This window comes from Pipra filicauda, unplaced genomic scaffold (genome assembly GCF_003945595.2).
Source record: "Pipra filicauda isolate LSUMZ 115617 unplaced genomic scaffold, ASM394559v2 scaffold219_size1829416_pilon, whole genome shotgun sequence".
In the NCBI taxonomy this organism is placed as follows: Eukaryota; Metazoa; Chordata; class Aves; order Passeriformes; family Pipridae; genus Pipra; species Pipra filicauda.
Window position 1 is genome coordinate 321,750 of NW_024104331.1, and position 17,544 is coordinate 339,293.

General features: G+C 65.4%; 3 protein-coding genes across 6 annotated transcripts; 1 reads left to right on the forward strand and 2 right to left on the reverse strand.

Annotated features, from left to right (window-relative positions):
- Positions 1–551: 551 nt before the first annotated feature.
- GPR3 (G protein-coupled receptor 3) lies at positions 552–3,256 on the reverse strand. 2 transcript variants are annotated; one of them, XM_027740116.2, is made up of 2 exons: positions 3,099–3,256; positions 552–2,490 (listed from the first exon to the last, which is right to left on the reverse strand). In XM_027740116.2, exon 2 carries the CDS (start codon positions 2,463–2,465, stop codon positions 1,479–1,481), a length of 987 nt encoding a protein of 328 aa, XP_027595917.1. In that variant the 5' UTR covers positions 2,466–2,490; positions 3,099–3,256; the 3' UTR covers positions 552–1,478. The 2 variants fall into 2 exon arrangements, with proteins under 2 accessions (XP_027595917.1, XP_039237209.1); XM_039381275.1 differs by lacking the exon at positions 3,099–3,256 and adding an exon at positions 2,955–3,084.
- Positions 3,257–4,846: 1,590 nt separating this feature from the next.
- On the forward strand, positions 4,847–10,373 carry CD164L2 (CD164 molecule like 2). 3 transcript variants are annotated; one of them, XM_027740117.2, is made up of 6 exons: positions 4,847–5,034; positions 6,693–6,797; positions 7,322–7,399; positions 7,581–7,646; positions 8,325–8,490; positions 8,883–9,663. In XM_027740117.2, the coding sequence occupies exons 1-6, from the start codon at positions 4,950–4,952 to the stop codon at positions 8,896–8,898; spliced, it is 516 nt and encodes a 171-aa protein (XP_027595918.2). In that variant the 5' UTR covers positions 4,847–4,949; the 3' UTR covers positions 8,899–9,663. The 3 variants fall into 3 exon arrangements, with proteins under 3 accessions (XP_027595918.2, XP_039237210.1, XP_027595919.2); XM_027740118.2 differs by lacking the exon at positions 8,883–9,663 and adding an exon at positions 9,911–10,373 and having other exon boundaries at positions 4,848–5,034; XM_039381276.1 differs by lacking the exon at positions 8,883–9,663 and having other exon boundaries at positions 8,325–8,494.
- A 419-nt stretch (positions 10,374–10,792) lies between these two features.
- SYTL1 (synaptotagmin like 1) lies at positions 10,793–17,240 on the reverse strand. Its single transcript, XM_027740276.2, has 16 exons — positions 17,174–17,240; positions 16,414–16,578; positions 15,097–15,397; positions 14,451–14,596; positions 14,269–14,377; positions 13,818–13,857; positions 13,435–13,528; positions 13,156–13,244; positions 12,466–12,585; positions 12,200–12,366; positions 12,013–12,115; positions 11,749–11,910; positions 11,602–11,680; positions 11,429–11,528; positions 11,145–11,350; positions 10,793–11,061 (listed from the first exon to the last, which is right to left on the reverse strand). The coding sequence occupies exons 3-16, from the start codon at positions 15,345–15,347 to the stop codon at positions 10,922–10,924; spliced, it is 1,806 nt and encodes a 601-aa protein (XP_027596077.2). The 5' UTR covers positions 15,348–15,397; positions 16,414–16,578; positions 17,174–17,240; the 3' UTR covers positions 10,793–10,921.
- Positions 17,241–17,544: the final 304 nt, after the last annotated feature.

The window sequence follows — 17,544 nt, forward strand, 5'->3', positions numbered from 1 at the left end:
AGAGGGGCTGAGCTGCCCTAATTAGCTGTGCCATCGTTAACCCTTCCTTCCCTGAGGCGAGCAGGAGCACGGGCAGCAAGGACGGGTGTCCCACACCCTGTGTGAGCAGTGGCTCTTGGAGCACGGGAGCCTCAGCGTGGGGGTGCCCCCCATGCAGAGACCCCCGGGAGAGGGGCTGGAGCGCAGTGATGGAGGCAGGGACAGCATCCCAGTGGATGGAGGGCGCCTCGGATGGACACACACACACCCCCCCGGGAATGAGTCCTCGCCGTGCCTGGAGGGGGACACATCAGATGTCACCGGGAGAGTGGGTGCAGCCCCTCTGCCCGCTGGGCGCTGTGAGGATGAGGATGGTCAGGGCCCGCCCCCCCGGGCCGGCTCCTGCTAACAGGATGTGATGGGTGGGGGAAGCGCTGTCGCTTGGCATCTCTTGTCCGGGAGCAGGGAAACGGAGCGGGGAGACGGCCCTGATGGGACTCGGGGACCTCAGCCTGCTCTCTCTCCTCGGGAAACACCAGCCCACCCCCTCCCCAGCATCAAACAGCCGCACCTCGTATCACAAATTAATTTATTCCCCTCCCACGGTTGTAAACAAGAAGCAGCCCCCTCCACCCTCACCTCGGCCCCGAGAGGTCCCCATCCCGAGGGGTCCCCATCCTGAGAGATCCCCCATCCCAAGAGATCCCCATCCAGAGGGGCCCCATCACAAGAGGCCTCTTCACATCTATCTCCCCCCTCCAAAATGTGCAAATCCAGCCCCAGTGCAAAGAAAGGCTTTGGCGGGGGGGGGGAAGCCCTGGGTGCCAGGAGGGGGGGTGGCAGCACCCAGAGGACCCCAAAACTGCTGAGTTTGGGGGTGCGGAGCCTCCGGCAGCCCCCTCCTCCCGAAGGCAGCGAGCACTAGAGGGCAGCAGGGCCCAGCGCTGGGCGGGAGGGAGGCACAGAAATCAAATTAAATAATAATTAAAAAAACAATAAATAAAGCGATGGATGGACAGCTGGGAGAAGGTGGGGGGGGGAGGGTTTGAATCCCTCCTCCTCTGGCAATGAGTCTCTTCCCCCCTTCCCCAAACGTACAAAATATATTTTAACTATCTGAGGTAAATAATGAGGTTGTAAAAAAAGCAAGATGGGGGTGAACATTCCTGGTTTTGCCCCCCCTTAAAAAAATAAAGCATCGTAAATAGTTTTAAAGAAAGTATGAGGATCTCCCCCCTCTCTCTCTGTCTCTCTCTCACACATAAATATAGATTATATTATGGATAAAAAATACGCTTTTCTCTCCTGTACATTCAAAAAAGTGGAAAAATAGAGGCCAAGAAGGGGTTGTGCCCGAAAAGGACGAGGCTGGGAAGAGCTGCCTGGTTCCAAGAGCTCCTGCAACCGTTGCCTCTGGGAATGAGAAGGGGGAATAAAAGCGGATCCCCCGACTGCAGCCGGTGAGTGGAAGGTGCAGGGAGGTGGTCGGGGGGGGCACGTCAGACGTCGCTGGGGGAGCGGGAGCGGAAGGGCAGCGTGGAGGAGAAGCAGCCGCAGCACACGGCCCACAGCACTTTCTGGATCTCCTGGTTCCTGAAGGCGTAGATGACCGGGTTGATCATGGAGTTGTAGGTGGCGGGGAGGAGGGTGGCGTAGGTGTAGAGGGCCGGGTAGGTGTAGTCCCCCAGCAGGCAGTAGACGGCGAAGGGCAGCCAGCAGGACGCGAAGGTGCCCAGGATGACGGCCAGGGTGGCGATGCCTTTCCTGGTGGTGACGTAGTGGGAGCTGGCCAGGAAGTGTCTCTGCACGGCGATCTGGTGGGCGTGCCGGCACACGATCCGGCAGATCTGCACGTACAGCTGGAGCATCGCCGCGAACACCGCGAAGAAGGACACGGAGAGGATGATGAGGTGGTTCTTCGTCAGCGGCCTGACGACGCTGCAGGCGGGCGGCTCCTTCAGGCAGTTCCAGCCCATGACGGGCAGGAGCCCGTAGCAGATGGAGGCTCCCCAGGTGAGGATCAGCATGATGTAAGTCCTGGTGACCGTCCTCTCCGAGTAGTAGGTCAGGGCGTTGTAGAGGGACAGGTAGCGGTCGATGGTGATGGTCAGCAGGCTGCAGACGCTGGCCGTGAAGGAGGTGACCAGCAGCCCCACCGTGAGCAGACTGACCGCCTCCGACGGCGCGAAGTAGACGAAGGCGAAGTGCAGGATCAACCCCAAACCCGCCAGGAGGTCGGCCGTGGCCAAGCTGCCGATGAGGAGGAACGTGGGGGCGCGGAAGGCCGGCGTGTAGAAGATGACCACCACCACGATGGCGTTCTCGCAGGAGATGATGGTCCCGGAGACGCAGAGCACGACGTCCCACGGGTTCAAGGCCAGGGGTCGCACCACAGACTCCAGGTCCAGGGAGCTGCCGCTGCCATTCCTGGCAGAAAACCAGCCCTGCTGGCCTTCGCTGGAGTTGGGGGTCCCTTTCTCCATCATGGTGGCGGAGGGTGACCTGCTGCAGCTGAAAGCAAAAGCAGCCCCCTCAGCACCTGCTGCCCTCACGAGCCCTCCCTGTGCCACTCAGCTGGGGACAGTCCTGCTTCCCCCCCAAAAGTTGTCTACAGCAAGGAGGACAGAGCTGTGTGTGTTTGAGGAGGGGCTCGCTGTTTGCTCCAAGGGGATTTCTCAAGATGAGGTGGTTTGGTTTTAAAATAAACAGGTGAATAAAGGGCAGGGGGACACACACACGACACCCCTGCTCCTACCTGCCTGGGGGTTGGGCACTGCATGATTTTGGTGGATAAATCCTGGGGGAGCAGGACTGGCACTGGAAACCCTTCCCCAGCAAATATTTCAGGGCCAAACCGAGGGTATCTCAAGCAGCAGGTGAAGGGGGTAACCCTTCCCCCCCAGACCAGCACCCCAGCGGGCAGAGACACCTCCCCAGCCCCACCATGCACCCCCCAACCAGGGATCCCCACTTACCTTGGGGGGTCTACCCCTCCCTGGGCAGGCAGCACAGCCCCTGGATGGGGTGTGGGGGGGCACTGCCGCTCCTCGCCGCCCTCCCCTTCGCCCTGCGGGCTCCCCCCCCCTCCCGGTGCCCCCCCCGCGGTGCCAGGCACTCACCTGCCGGGATGCTGCGGGGCCGGGGCCCGGGCTGTGCTGGGCTGCCCGGCTGGGGGGCCGCTGCCATGGGCGCCGCCGAGTTATAGTGGCCGAGCCCGGCCGGGGGGGCTCGGGGGGGTTCGGGGGGTGACTCACCGCCGCCCCCCCCAAAACCCCGCTCACCCCGCCGTGACGTCAATGCCGCCGACGGGCCAATCAGCACCCGCACAGGCAGCGCGGGCGCGCGCGCGCCGCATAGTAATCGCAGCTCATTCATAAAAAAACAGGGCCCTCACCCCCACCCACCACCACCCCGACCCACGCCCCGCTTGAAACCCCCTGCCCACCTCAAACCCGGGCTCACGCCACCCACGGGACCCCTCCCTTAAACCCCCGCGATAAAGAGAAAGGGGTGCGGGCTCCCCCCCACATCCCCCCCTCCCCGCAATGCAGAGGTTTGGGGGCTCCGCTTTGGAGGGGGCGGCCGGTGGGGAGAAGGAGGAGGAGGGGGTGAGGATGAGTCCTCCCCTGGCCCCGCACATCCAGGGGTGCGCAGCCCCGGAGGGTCCCCGCGGCCCGGCTTTCCCACGCGGGGCTGAATAATTCATGGCCGGGAGAAGCGGGAAGGCCCGGCCGGGAGGGGCTGCGGGAAGGGCGGCTGGCGGGGAGCCCTCCCCCCGGGGAGGAGGAGGAGGAGGAGAAGGAGAAGGAGGAGGAGAAGGGGGAGGAAGGCGAAGCCGTGCGCCCCCCGGGACTCTTCCCCCGCGCCGGTTCCTCAAAGCCCGGGGAGTTTCCCTGTCCCTGCTGTGGAGGGGGGGTGTCCCGGGGTACCTGGCACTGCCGGCACTCCGCGGGGGTCGAGAGCCCCCGATGCTCCCAGAGGGGGCTGCGGCCGCACCCTCGGAGCTCGGCCAGGGACCGGAGGGTCCCGGCCCGGTTCGACCCGGCCCGGCCCGGCGGGAGCTGTTCGCGGTGCTGAACGAGAGGACCCGGGCCCCGGGGGGACCCGCCGCAGCCCCGGGGAGGGTCGCGGTGCCCCGAGCGCGGGGCAGGGGCGGGGGGAGCATATGGGGTGTGCAGCGGGCTGTGTGCGGGCCGGCTGTGCGAGGGGTGCGCGGTGTTCGGGGTGTACCGTGCACAGGCAGCGTGCGGTGCACACACGGCGTGCGGGGTGTGTGCTGCGTGTGCAGGCTCAGGTGTGCTGGGGGTGCAGGGGGTGCAGTGTGTCCAGGTGTGCAGTGAGTACAGTGTGTACAGTGTGTACAGTGAGTGCAGGGTGTCCAGGTGTGCAGTGTGTACAGTGAGTGCAGGGTGTCCAGGTGTGCAGTGTGTACACTGTGTGCAGTTGTGTGCAGGTGTGTGTGCAGTGTTTTCAGGTGTGCGGGTTGTACAGTGTGTTCAGGTGTGCAGGTGTGTGCAGGTGTGCAGGTGTACAGGTGTGCAGGTGTGTGCAGGTGTAGTGTGTTCAGGTGTACAGTGTGTTCAGGTGTGCAGGTGTGTGCAGGTGTGCAGGTGTGTGCAGGTGTACGGTGTGTACAACCCGTGCAGCAGAACACCCCTTGCCAGGGGTTCAGCCCGGACCCCACGGTCCCGGGTCAGCCGCGGCTTCCCCACGGCCGCGGCAGCGAGGGGGGGGTGTGTGGGGAGGGGGGGATGCACCTCTGGAGAGACACCCCCCTTCCCGGGCCGGGCCTGCCGGGGCGGGGCGGGGCGCGACGAGGCGGGGCCGCCCCCCCACCCTCCCCCGCCGCCGGGGCCGCCTCCCGCGGGCGCGCATCTGCCCGGCGCTCCGCTCCGCTCTCCCGGGAGAGCCGCGGCCACACCGCCCGCTGGGACCGGGCCGAGCCGCGCTGAGCCGAGCCGGGCCGGGCCATGGCCCCGCCGGGTCCCGGGGCGCTGCGCTGCGCGCTCCTGTGCGCACTGCTCTGCGCGCAGGGACCCGCTCCCACCCGCGCAGGTACGGCCGGGGGGCGCGGGGGGGAGCTTGGGGCTTGGAGGGCGGGGGAGTTTGCAGCTTTGGATCAGATGAACTTTTCGGGGGGGGTCTTTTCTTTCCAGAGGCTCCTCCCGCCCCCACAAGACTCCTTTGCCTGCTCGGTTCGCAGGGAGACGGACCCCTTCTCCCAGCCGTGCTCCGGGGGGCTGGGACCCCTCAGGGCCCGGAGGGGTGCACTGGGCTGCTGCGGGATAAGCGGGGTGCAGGATCCAACTCCCCCCGAAAGAGTGTGGGGATCTCGTGGCTCGTGGTGGGGAGCGGGGAGCGGAGCCGTCATCCCCCTTCCCGAGGTGCTGCAACTCCGGGCATTAATTATGCAAACCCCCGGCATCCTTCTGCCCCCCTTCTCCCATCCCCCGCCCTGCTCCCGGGAGACGTTTCCACCCTGACTTATTCCAGCGGGACCCATGAGTGTTCCCAGAGCCCATGGGGATGGAGGTGCCCTCAGCCGGCCCCGCTGTCCCCCTTTATTCCCTCTCCCTCCCCACACCTGATGGCAGGAGCGGGAGTTGACAACGCTGGGCTCAAACGTCTGTTCCTGCGCCTGCCGCGATAAAAATAACTTAAAATTACAAACCTGCCTGAAACCCTTGCGAACAAAGTCCTACTTTCCCATTGGCTCCCGGCAGGTCTCTAAATGCTGGAGGGGGGGCCCAACGGCGTGCCCACCCCCCTCCCGTAGCCATGGCAATGGGGCCGCAGCATCCCCGCTTCCTGCCTTATGCCACCAGTTGCCCCCTTGGCTTTTGCTGGGAAAAAAAAGAGAAGGGACTTTCCCATCAGCCAAGCACGGTTTTTAGGGGACCCTAAAAGCTGGGGGGCTGGCGCTGGTCACCCCGAAGGGAGGTGGTGTGGTGGGAAGAGCTGCCGGCAGGGATGCTTTGTGCTTGGTAGGTCCCTGCCTGGAAAGACCCCCGGGGAGCAGACCCAGGGGGTTACCAGCCCTCAGCGAGCCCTGGGAGGAGGGTTTGCCCCCTGAGAGCCTGGAAACACATCCAGGGTGGGAAATGGCTCCCGGGTCTTTCCCGGGATGGTGCAAACGCGGGCGTGGGACGCGGCGAGGTGCAGGCAGGGCCCGGCCGCGGCTCGTCAGTCGCAGCCTCCCTCGCCGACAGTCAGCGCTGTAAATTAGTGATGAGCGTGTGTGGGGGAAGAGCAGCTCCACAAACACCCGAGTGACTCACCGCCCTCACCGGGGCCATGGGAGCGGGGGGTCCTGCGGGGTGGTCTGGGGGGACAAGGGTGTGATGCTGCTCAGGTAACCCCGACCAGGCTGTGCTGTTGCCTTGTTGCATTTAAACATCGGCCAAAAGATCCCAGGATCCCAAATCCCAGCCCAAGGGCCGGGGGATGTTTCCCTGCACTGTGGGTGATGGGGTGAGCCCTGTGTGTCCCAGGCTGGGAGCTGTGGGGTGTCCCCTCTCTGGAGAGCTGGTGACGCTGCAAACACTCCACTGGGACGGGTGTGTGGGTGGGTTTGGTGCTCTGGGATGTGCCTTCATCCCACCCACAGCATCATCAGAATTCCCCCTCCATGGAGCTGAGGGTCCAGCCTCAACCCCAGAGCCAGAGGGACAGATGTTGGCCCTGCCCTCATCCCTTTTCCCTGGATTTGGCAGGAGAGTGTGGCGAGCTGAGGTCCTGTGAGACATGTACGGCTGTCACCCCCTCACACAACACCACCGGCTGCGTCTGGGTGGGCTGCGGGACCCCTGAGGAGCCAGGTGAGGGGCTCAGCTGGGGGGGACGGGGAGGGGCTCCCACCAGCCTTCTCCAGCCCCTGTCACTGGGCTGGGGCAGTGCTGGGATGGTGCCAGCACTCAGCACCCTCAGGTGCCCCGTCCCAGCTGCTTTCCATGGTCAAGGTCCATCTCAGCTGACCCATCCAGAGGGAAGGGATCTGTGCCAGTCCAGTGGGCAGGGGTGTAGGTTTTGGTGTGTGCTACTCCCCACCATGCTGGGATAACACTGGGAACCCTCTGTCATGTGCACATGGAGCAGCACCGAGCGATGGAGAAGGAAGAAAACCAGCTGTTCATAAAGCCCCTGTTTGGGGCTCTTCCCTGAGGGGGTGCAGATATGAGCCCCAGCTCGCAGCCCCTTGGAGGGATGAATGTCCAGCCTTGGGAATGAGTCCTCATCATCCCAAACCCTCTGGTGCTCAGGGCAGCCCAGGGCCCAAACACCATCGACTGCAGTGGGTGCTGGATTGGGATCCTTGGGAAAACCCTGTTCCCTCTTCCTGTAGAAACAGGGAGCTGTGTGCAGAGAGGGGCAGCAACACGGGAGACCTGTGCACTCTACAACACCAGCACCCTGTGCCGAGGTAACCCCAGACCCCCACAGACCCCCCGGCCCAGCAGCCTTCGGGACAGAGGTGCTGCTCTGGGTGCTGGGGCCGTGGGGAAGAAATCCCACCCCTGGGACAGGGATCTGGGGTGGGGGGGGGGTGGCAGTGTCCCCTCACACTCCTTCTTCCCCCTTCCCTCTGTCCCTGCCCTCTCCAGCTCTGAAGTCCCCCACAGAAGAGCCTCCACGGTCCCACAGCAAGGAGCCAGTGACACACTCCACAAGTGAGTGGGTCTGAGGGATGGGAGGTGGTGGGATGGGGGTCCTGGATGCCCCAGGGATCAGTGACCAGTCCCAACAAGACAATTCCCTCCATATTTCACACCCCTTTGGGAGGGATGTGCCTCAGGGTTGCATCAGTGGACTGTGCCCCAGTAGGTGCCACCGCTGTCCTGGGTCGGAGCTCTGTCCCCGTCCCCCGTCTCTGCCCTGGACAGTGCTTGGATGGAGCTGAGGGGGTCATGGTACCCCACAGTCCCCCAGGAACCATCCCTGATGCCATCCTTGCTGGAAATTCCACCTCCAGCCTGATTGGAGCTGGGGCTGGGAGCAGAGAATAAGCCTCTTCCAGGAAGCGGGAACTGGAGAGCACTGGGCTAATTACGGCGGGTAACCAGAGCCCAGAGCCCTCTGAATTATTGATCCCACTGGGATCTTTTTCCTGCTGGCTCCTTTCCTGCAGCTCCAGCTGCTATGGCATGGGAAGGGGTTGAGCCCATCCCAGCATCCACATGTTGGTGGGCACATCCTAGCCCCAAGCTGGGAACTACCATCCCTCCCTGTTCAGCAACTGGGGGCTGCGTGGACCCCAAATTGCCTCCCCTTGGCAGGATCATCAGTGCTCAGGGACACCCAGAGCACCCATAACCCCCTAAAAACCCCTCGTTTTGCCCTGACAACAGGGACCACCACCACTAGTGCCCCACTGACGGGCAGCCCCGAGTTCCACCCGCCCGGCTTCGACACGGCCAGTTTCATCGGCGGCATCGTGCTGGTGCTGAGCATCCAGGCCGTTGTCTTCTTCATCATCAAGTTCATCAAGTCGAAGGACAGCACCTACCAAACACTGTAAGGCTTCCACACTCTCCCTGGGATCTGGGGTGGAGGGGGGGACCCGGGCCAAGCCCACCCTTGAAGCCAAAAATGGGGTCACCCCGGTGCGTGTCCTGTCTCGCCACTGTGTTGTCTCCCGTGGCTCTTTGTCCTCATTCAGTGAGGGGAGGATTCATTGTCCCTCCCCACCTGTCCCCTCACCGGTGTCTGGCTGTCCTGCCACCTCCTCTGTGTGTCATTGTCTGGCTGGATCCTGGCTCTAAACCCTGTGGGGAGTGGGGGGCACCCCAAATCCATCCCTCTGAGGCCGAGCCAGGTGGGGGTCCACACTCTTCCCACGTCCGTGGGGCTCGTCGTGTCTAACATGGGGGGCTGTGCCCCATCTCTCTTTCCTTCCACGCTGCCAGAGAGGACAACCAGTAGGTTCTGGGTGCTGGTGGCCATGGGGAGGGGGTGCCCTCCCTGCACCCCCAGAGCTTCACCCTTCCCTCGCACCTCCCCGGGGAGAGGAGGGTGGCGTGGACCCTCTCCCCTGGTTTGCATGTCGGGTGTTTCCCACCTGGTTTGCTGTTTTCCTGTGAGTCGTTAGTGGTGGAAGGGAAGGGGGTGTCCCCCCATTGCCCCCTTTTCAGGCACGGAGCCCCTTGGGGGGTGCAGCTGATGTACAGCCCCTTCTGCCACCGGGGCGAGGTGCCTCCAACACCCCCAGTCCCACCACAGCAGGGTGCAGCCCCCCCTCACCCCGAGCGTCCTCGACAGGACAGGAGCTGCAGGGCTCCCAGTTTGGCCCCAGTTAGCACCCAGCAGCCACCTCGGCAGCCCCTGCCCCGTTGCCTCTCCAAAGCTCAGGGGCTCACTGGGGTGGTCTCTCTCTCTCCTCTCCACCCCTCTTCTCCTGGTGGTCTCTCTTTTCCCTTCAGCGTTTTGGCTGGAGCACCCAGCCCCTTGCCCTGACACCCCTCCCGCCCACCCCGACCCCCCAGCCCCCCGTGCCCACCGGAGGAGCGGAGCCAGGCCCTCGCTGTGTGCTTTTGCTGTGCCTCTGTGTTGCTCTGGGGGGGTGTTTGGGGGGGTTCCCTGTCCCCCCACCCCCTTTCTGTGTGTTGTTTTGGGGAGGGGGGTGCGTGTCGTGTGCTGTGGGGTGACACTTGTAGCTCGGGCTGCCCCCCATTAAACTCTGCGAGGTGGTGTCTGTGTCGTGTCCGAGGGGGGTCGTGTAGCCGGGGTGGGGGTGCAGGGGGTGCCCCCCATCCCTGCCCTGCAGGAGTTCCCAGTGCAGTCCAACCCTTCCTCATGGCATGGGTGCAGCAGGGTGGGCGCTGGGACACCCCTCCTGCACCCCACTGCCTGGGGGGGTTGCGAAGGGCTGGACCCCCCCAGGGTAAAGCCCTCCAGGACCCTTCCTGCCACGGTTCTTCTCTGTCCAATGCACCAGGATCTGAGGCCACTGCATGCCCCAGGCTGGATGGGGGACGCTGTCCTTGTCCTCCCCGGGGTGAAGAGGCTGCTGGTGCCACCCCCCCGCGGCCACAGGGCCCCCCCACACCACGACTATGCAAAGCTGGGGACACCAGGGTGGGACATGTCCCCCAGGCCTGACCCCTGTCCCTGTCCCCAGCATGGTGGCTGGGGATGCTCCGGGGGTTTGCACCCTCTGGCTGCTCCCTGGGGGATGCAGGTGGGCAGGGGGGGCCCATCCAGCCCTGAATCCCACCTGGGGCTCCCCCACCCTGTTCTTGCCAAGCACCCAGGGGACCTGGGGCACCCCAGGGATCAGAGGACACGTGGCCATGGCTGGCAGGGGGGGCCCTTTGCTGGCCGAGACCCCAGACCCACACTGGGGCAAAGCCTGAGACAGCACAGGGTGGGACAGAGACTAATAAAGGATTTTCCTGTAATTCCTGGTGTCTGTGTCACTGTCACCTGTCGCTGCCAGGCCCCCAGTAATGGGTGCTGTCCCAGATTTTGGCTGCAAACCAAATCTCTGGGGATGTGGCTGTGTCCTGCCCACAGGGTGGTGTTGGTGGGTGGCCCCAAACGACTCCAGTCCTCCCAGTGACCAGGGGAGAAGAACCACTGTGGGGTCTCCCAGTAAGGAATGGGCCATCCTGGTGTGGGAGTGACCACTCCACCCCACCCAGGGCTGTGACAAGGCCACTGGAGCCCCAGGGCTGCCACCCCAGGGGTTGGCAGGACAGTGATGGAGGGGACAGCTCCACACTGGGAGCAGTGAGGTGCAGCAGCTCCAGCCCCAGAGTGGAGGGAGAAATCGGGGTACAGTGCCCAGAGCAATGATCAGCCACCAGATGTGCCCTCTGATGTCACTTCATTGCTGCTGGAAGGGGAGGGCACAGACCCCCAGCCCTGCACAGTGATGCTCCAGGTCTCCATCCCCCCAGGTCCCACAGTCCCGCTGGCACCAGGTGGTCCTTGTGGGACCGGGGGGCTACGCCCGGGGGGCCAGGTTGGTCCGTAGGGGCAGCAGCGCTTCCACCCACTGCCGGGGCTGCTGGAGGAGGCGCTTCCACACCCCCTGCTCCTCCGCCGTCGAGTCCATCCAGCCCACGGGCAGCCCGTAGCTGCTCCCTGCAGAGAGACCCCCACGGTCACCCCCCGAGCCACGGCACAGGGGGGCACCCTGAGGTGCTGGGGGTCCCCCCCGGCCTCACCGGTGCCCAGGCTGAGCCGGATGCCGCCCAGCTGGCGCTTGGAAAAGGCTTCCTGGTGCCAGAGGGTGAACTCGGCACAGGCCTCGGCCAAGTCCTTGGCCTGGAAGCCGTCGTAGACCATGGTGTGGTTAAAGAGGGGGTTCAGGCTCCGCTTCACCACCCGCGTCTTCTGCCGGCTGGCCTTGCTGTCATCCGGCAGCACGTAGCTGGGGGGACACAGGGGGTGAGGGGACACTGCCACCAGCCCCCCTGGGTGCCCCCCAAGGTGCCACCCCCGCTCCTACCACTGCACAAAGGCGTCCACGGTGCCGCTCTGCAGCGGGATGAGGCTCTGAGCGTCCTTCACCCAGATGTGCAGCTCGCCCGTGGGTGGATTCCCCCTGCCTGTGGGCCAGAGGGGTCAGGGGCACCCTACCATGCCAGACCCCCACTCCAGCTGCCCACAGGCACCTCTCACCTTCCGAGCCAGCGGGGATGAACTTCAGTGCCAAGCTGAGGTTGCCCCGGCTGGCGAGGCCGTCCGAGGGGATGGGCATCTGTGGAGGATGGGGGGGTTACCGGGGGCTGTGGGTGAAAGGTGGAGCCGGGGGGGCTGGGGGCTCACCCGTGGCTGGAGGTTGAACCACTCAGGGCGTGTGTTGGCCCAGTCCCAGGCACCCAGTGCGACCTCCACCTCCCCCAGGAAGAGGTTCCTGCCCAGGCTGTCGTGGTGCCACACCGAGAGGTTCAGGGTCCGGCCCTGCAGGTCCCTCTTCTCCAGCTTGTACTGGTGGGGAGGGGACACAGGGTGAGATCATCCACCCCCACCCAACCAAGCTGAACCAGGGGGCCCCCCCAACACAAACCATCCCAGGGCAGGGATAGAAACCTTGAGGGTCTCATTGAAGATGGGATCCAAGCTCCTCTTCCTCACCGCAGTCTTGCGCTTGCTGCGGTTGGACTTGTCCGGGAGCAGGTATGTCTTGATGTACCTGGTAATCAAAAAATGGGCTGGGTGCAGTGGGTGCCAGCGTGGGCACCAGCTGGGCAGTGCCACTGGGGGCTGTGGCACTCACGGGTCCGAGCGTTGCCTCTTGGCCTCGGCCAGTTCCCGGCACTGCACCACGTGGACCTGCAGCTCCTTCCTGGCCGGGTCGTAGTGGAGGGAGAACTGGACACAGCCCCTCACGGCCACACTGCCCAGCTCCCCCTCGCTGTACAGGCTCATCAGGCTCCCACTCAGCTGCAGGGCAGGGGGATGGGGTCAGTGGGGTCAGGGGGGGCTGGGGAGGTGACCCCCCCACCCCACACACACACCTCCAACCAGCCCCCGGTGCCGTACCGTGGAGGAGCTGAGGCTGGACACGGAGGAGCTGGTGCTCAGCAGGCTCAGGGGGGTGTGGCCGTTCTGTGGGGGCACCTGGTCTGGGAGTGTCTGATCTGTCTGGAGGGTCTCTGGTCTCTGGAAATGCAAGGAGGGGTCAGCACACCCCCCGGACCCATAATGTGTGTGGGCACGGTCTGTGCTTTGCTCAGGCCAGACAGGCTCCTCTGCAACCCCACATAGCCCCCTCCAGTCCCCCAAAACCCCATAAACCCCCCTCTGACCCCATACAGCCCTATACATGCCCCCCAAACCCATACAGCCCCCTCTAGTCCTCCAAAACCCCCCAAAAACACCTCCAATCCCATACACCCCTATATGTGCCCCCCAACCCCATGCAGCCCCCTCCAGTCCCACAAAACCCCATAAAACTCCCTCTGACCCCATACAGCCCTATATGTGCCCCCCAACCCCATACAGCCCCCTCCAGTCCCCCAAAACCCCATAAAACCCCCTCCAACCCCATACAGCCCTATATGTGTCCCCCACACCCATACAGGCCTTTATAGCCCACTCCAGTCCCCTCCTAACTCCACACAGCCCCTCCAACCCCATACAGCCCTATATAGCCCTATATAGCCCTATCCCCCCCCAAATGCCATCCAGCCCCCTCCAGCCCCCCCATCCCATCCAGCCCCCCCATCCCACCTGCCCAGCACTGCTGGGTGCAGAGTCGGGCTCCTCCTCATCCTCCTCCGTGCTGGATGAGCCAAAAGGGTTCCCACCTCCCGTGTCACCTGCAAGGGTGTGGGGTGGCACCGACCCAGCAGGGGTGGGTAGAAGGGTGGGGGTCCCCTTTTTTTGGCAAGAGGAGCAAGATGAGGGGCCACATTGGGGAGCCAGGGGGGAGGTAGGAGGCTGGGAAGCAGTGCTGGGGGGGCTCCAACCCCCCAGATCTCCCCAGCACCAACCCCCCATCCCAGTTACCTGTCTGGGCTGGGATGTCCTGCTCCCTCGCTGGGATGTCACCCTTCTGTGGGGGCTGTGACACGGGGGCCTCCTCCAGGGCTGGGGGGCTGGGCTGTGAGGTGGCACCAAGGGAAAGGGTGTAAATAGGGACCTCCTTCTCCCCTGCCTGCTCCCCTCAGCCCAGCCCCTCTGTGTCCCTGGGGACAGCGTGGGGGGCATCCCATGGGACACCTCCCATCGCTCCACAGGGTTTGGGATCACACACAAGGCTGGTCCCAACAGCACCACACTCCTGGGGTGCCACTGCAGGTGCTCCAGGCTGCAGAGGGGTGACCCTCCACCCACCCATCGAGCCCATCACCAGGGTCAGGTACTGCTCAACCCCCCACCCAGGGACCCACCTGGGGCTCGGTGGCCACCAGCTCCTCCTCCCTGGGGCTGCTGTGGGAAGAGACCACCATTAGTTTGGTCTGGGTGGTGGACAGACAGACACTGGGATGGTGGATAGACAAATACTGGATGGTGGACAGATGGACACTGGGATGGTGGGAGACACTGGGATGGTGGGGAGACACCAGGAAGACGGGAAACACTGGGATGGTGGACAGACAAATACTGAATTGTGGACAGGTGGACACTGGGATGGTGGGAGACACTGGGATAGTGGACAGATGGACACTGGGATGGTGGACAGACAGACACCAGCTGCGGCTGCACCATCCCCTTCACCACAGGCTCTGCTCCTCAATCCCCACCTCCAGCCCCCCCTGTACCACCCCTGGTGGGTACCAATGAGATGTCACCAGCCCCGGTGTCACCGTGGGGTGACAGCCCCGCCTTTCCCCCCCTCACCTCTCATCCGTGTCCGCCGTGCCATCCTCATCCTCCTTCTCCTCCGCCAGTGGTTCTCCGATGGCCTCCAGCTCGCCCAGGCTGGCCCCACGCTCCAGGTCCCCCGCTCCTGGGGACACCGGGGAGCTCAGCGGGCCGAGCCCTGGCACCTCTGTCCCCGCACGTCCCCGTCCCTCACCTACCCCGGGGCCGCCTCCTGCGGCGGATGGAGGCCCGGACGAGGTCGGAGCCCAGGGGGTGCCGGTGGCGCTGGGCGCGGGCGTCGCAGAACCAGTCCCCGGTGAGCACCCGCAGCCGCGCCGGGTCCGACACCGACTTGCGGAGCTTGCTGGTGGCGGGAGGGTGGCGTTGGGACCCCCGCCCTGGCACTGCCATCAGCCCCCCCCCACCACCGTCCCCAGGGTCCCTCCCAACCAAGGGAGCCACTGGCCACTGTCTCCCAGGGGGTTTGGGACCCCCAGGGCTGGTGTGACCCACCGTGGGGCTTAACCCTGGCTGGGTTCCATGGGTGACCCCATCACCAGGGAAAAGGGGACTGCTCTGTCCCCAAGGGTGGCAGACCCTAGAGTGTCTGCTTTTGGGGGGGCTGTGCTGTCCCCACCTTTGATGGATCCCAAAGTGGCTGCTCTGGGGGGGTTCCTGCTCTCCCCAAGTGTGACAGATGCCAAGGTGGTTGCTTTTGGGGGATTCATGCTGTCCTCAAGGTTGATGGGTCTGGAGCTGGGAGGAGCAGCTGTCCCTAAAGCTGATAGACCCCACACTGGCTACTCCTGGGGGTGGTCCACGCTGTCCCCAAGGGTGACGCCGAGCAGGGGACCCCCAGCCCACCTGATGCGCCCCTCCTCGCGCCGGCGGAGCTGCCAGTCGCGGCGCAGCACCTCTGCGATGGCACATCGCTCCTCCTCCGTCAGGAAGCTCAGGTCCAGCAGCGCCTCGACCCCCACCTCCAGTGCCATGGCGGGGTGGGGGGACACCCCGGGGACACCCCGGGGCCCTGGCTTAGGTGGGCGCTGAGGATCGGGGGGCTCAGCGTGCCGGGGGGGCTCAGCGTGCCGGGCATGCACCAGCGATGCCAACATCTGGAGAGGGACCTCGGCGCCGCTGGGGATGATCCCCCGCGATCATCCCGCTGCGAGGAGAAGGGGGGGAAGCTCAGCGCGCACCCACACACCCACCCCAAAGACCCCCAGCGAGGACAAAGGGGTGGGATGATGCCGAGGGGGCCGAGGGAAGAGGATGGGCAGTGCCCAGGGCAGGCTGAGGGACACGGTGCCGCTCCTGCCGCTGCCGGCTCCGTGCCAGGGCCAGCCCCGCCCGCTGCCGGGATCCTGCCCGCGGCCTGTGTTTGCCCAGGGTGTTTGCTCAGGGCCGGCTCTGCCCCTGCCCGCTTTCCCATGGGATTCACCGGGTGCCACGACACACGGACAAAAGGGGGCAAAAGGGGGCTTGGCTGCCCCTACAACGGGCTGAGACCGCACCGGGCTGAGACTGAACCGGGCTGAGACCGTACTCAGCTCATCACACCTCCCGAGGGGGGTCTTGCTCCACAGCCGGCGTTACCTCACCACTACCCTTCCTGTCCCCGGCGCTGGGGAAGCGCTGCCTGGTGTCACCACGGGCAGGAAATTGCAGCAGCGGTGGGGTAGGACCAGCCCAGAACCCCCCCAGCCCACTCCCGGCCACCCCACGGGGACCTGAGCACCCCCACGGCCGGGGGTACCCCCCCCACCAGCGGCCCTGTCCCCAGCCCCACCGGTGACTCTGTCCCTGCCCCACCGGTGGCCCTCTCCCAGCCTGTCCCCAGCCCCACAGAAGGTCCTGTCCCAGCCCCACGGCTGCCTTTACCCCAGTCCCGTGGATCACCCTGTCCCCGCCCCACGGGTGACCCTGTCCCAGCCCCGGGGGGCCTCAGACACCTCCCAGTGTTGGAGACCTCAGTCCAGCACCTGAGCACTGGGTGCCATCCCCACCACAGACCCCCCCAACCCAACATCAGGGACCCCCAACACCACATGGCCTCTCTTTCCAGGGGGAACCTGTGCCACCCACCAGCACCCTGCCCCCAGCAGCGGGGCTGGGGGGTCTCGGGGGGCACATCCCGGCTCTCATCAGGGCTTGAGTGGGGGGCGTTCAGGGGCCACGTACCGGTTCTCACCGGGGCTGAGGCGATGCTGCCGCTGCCTCCCCACCGCAGCCGCTCGTATCCTGTTTACTGCCGGCACACGGGGGGGTCCCCCCGCCCCGGAACAGCGCTGCCACCTCAAAACGCACCCAGGTCTGGCCCAGGCGCTGCTGTGGGTCCCCAGCTCCCTGTGGGGACCCCAAAAACCGAGCCGTAAACAAGCACTCCCCGTCCCGCGCCCGCCAGCGCGCAGAGGGGTGCTGAGCACCCGGCCCCCCACCCTGCACGGGAGACCAGTCAAACCAGTTAAACCTCCCCAGTAAACCACAATCTGCAGGGGGGTGTGCACGCCCCCCTTTTTTCTTGGCAGGCAGCCCGTGGCAATGGAGGGGGGTCAACAGACGGCATGAAATGCCCCCTCACCCCCAAAATGCACCCAAGGCTCAGCCCCTCCTGGGTGACCCCCCACAGCCCCCCAGGGACCGGCAGATCCCAGCCGGGGGTTGTCGCCACTCACGACCCCCCCACCATTCCTCCCGGCACCAGGGAGCCCCCCGGCCAGCCCCAGGCCTCTGCCACAGCGTGGGGACAAGGAAAAGCCACCCCACAAACGCGTGACCCCGAGCCCCCAGCCCACTGTCCTCAGTGGGGAGCGGAGCAGGGAGGGGAGGGGGGGCTGCAGCCCACGGGGTGGGGCGGGAGGAGCCAGACCCACACACACCCCCACACCCCGGGGTGTCTGTGCAGCCCCCGCGGCGGGTCCAGCCCCTCGGCCGCCCTTACCTGCCCGGGTGGTGGGGTCTCGGTGTCTCGTCGCGACCCCGGTAACCCCACGGGGACCCTCGTGGGTGCGCGGGTGCCCCCCGGTCCCACCCCCGGCTGGGTGCGAGGTGACTCAACCGCAGCCCTGCGAGCGCCTCCTCGCCCGGCGGCACGAAATCAGGGACTGGAGCCAGCAGCACCCGCCGGACGGGACTGAACTGGGCTGAACTGGGCTGAACTGGGAGGCGTCAGGCGCCTGGGAAGGGGTGGCGCGGCGGGGATGAAGCCCCGCGGCGGGGGGACCCCAAGTCTGGTGGAGACTCGAAGTCAAGGGTGTGGGAAAGGGGATGGGGTGGGAGACCCCCCCTGCCCTGGTGTCACGCAGGGGTTTG

What these genes read in the sequence shown, in the direction of transcription:
- GPR3 (XM_027740116.2), bottom strand. Translation starts at nt 2,465, where the DNA reads ATGATGGAGAAAGGGACCCCCAACTCCAGCGAAGGCCAGCAGGGCTGG.
- CD164L2 (XM_027740117.2), top strand. Translation starts at nt 4,950, where the DNA reads ATGGCCCCGCCGGGTCCCGGGGCGCTGCGCTGCGCGCTCCTGTGCGCA. An exon ending in ACCCGCTCCCACCCGCGCAG is followed by an intron (nt 5,035 to 6,692) that starts GTACGGCCGGGG and finishes TGGATTTGGCAG; the next exon opens with GAGAGTGTGGCGAGCTGAGG. An exon ending in CACCAGCACCCTGTGCCGAG is followed by an intron (nt 7,400 to 7,580) that starts GTAACCCCAGAC and finishes TGCCCTCTCCAG; the next exon opens with CTCTGAAGTCCCCCACAGAA.
- SYTL1 (XM_027740276.2), bottom strand. Translation starts at nt 15,347, where the DNA reads ATGTTGGCATCGCTGGTGCATGCCCGGCACGCTGAGCCCCCCCGGCAC. An exon ending in CGCGAGGAGGGGCGCATCAG is followed by an intron (nt 14,597 to 15,096) that starts GTGGGCTGGGGG and finishes TCCCGCCACCAG; the next exon opens with CAAGCTCCGCAAGTCGGTGT. An exon ending in CCAGCCTCAGCTCCTCCACG is followed by an intron (nt 12,367 to 12,465) that starts GTACGGCACCGG and finishes CCTGCCCTGCAG; the next exon opens with CTGAGTGGGAGCCTGATGAG.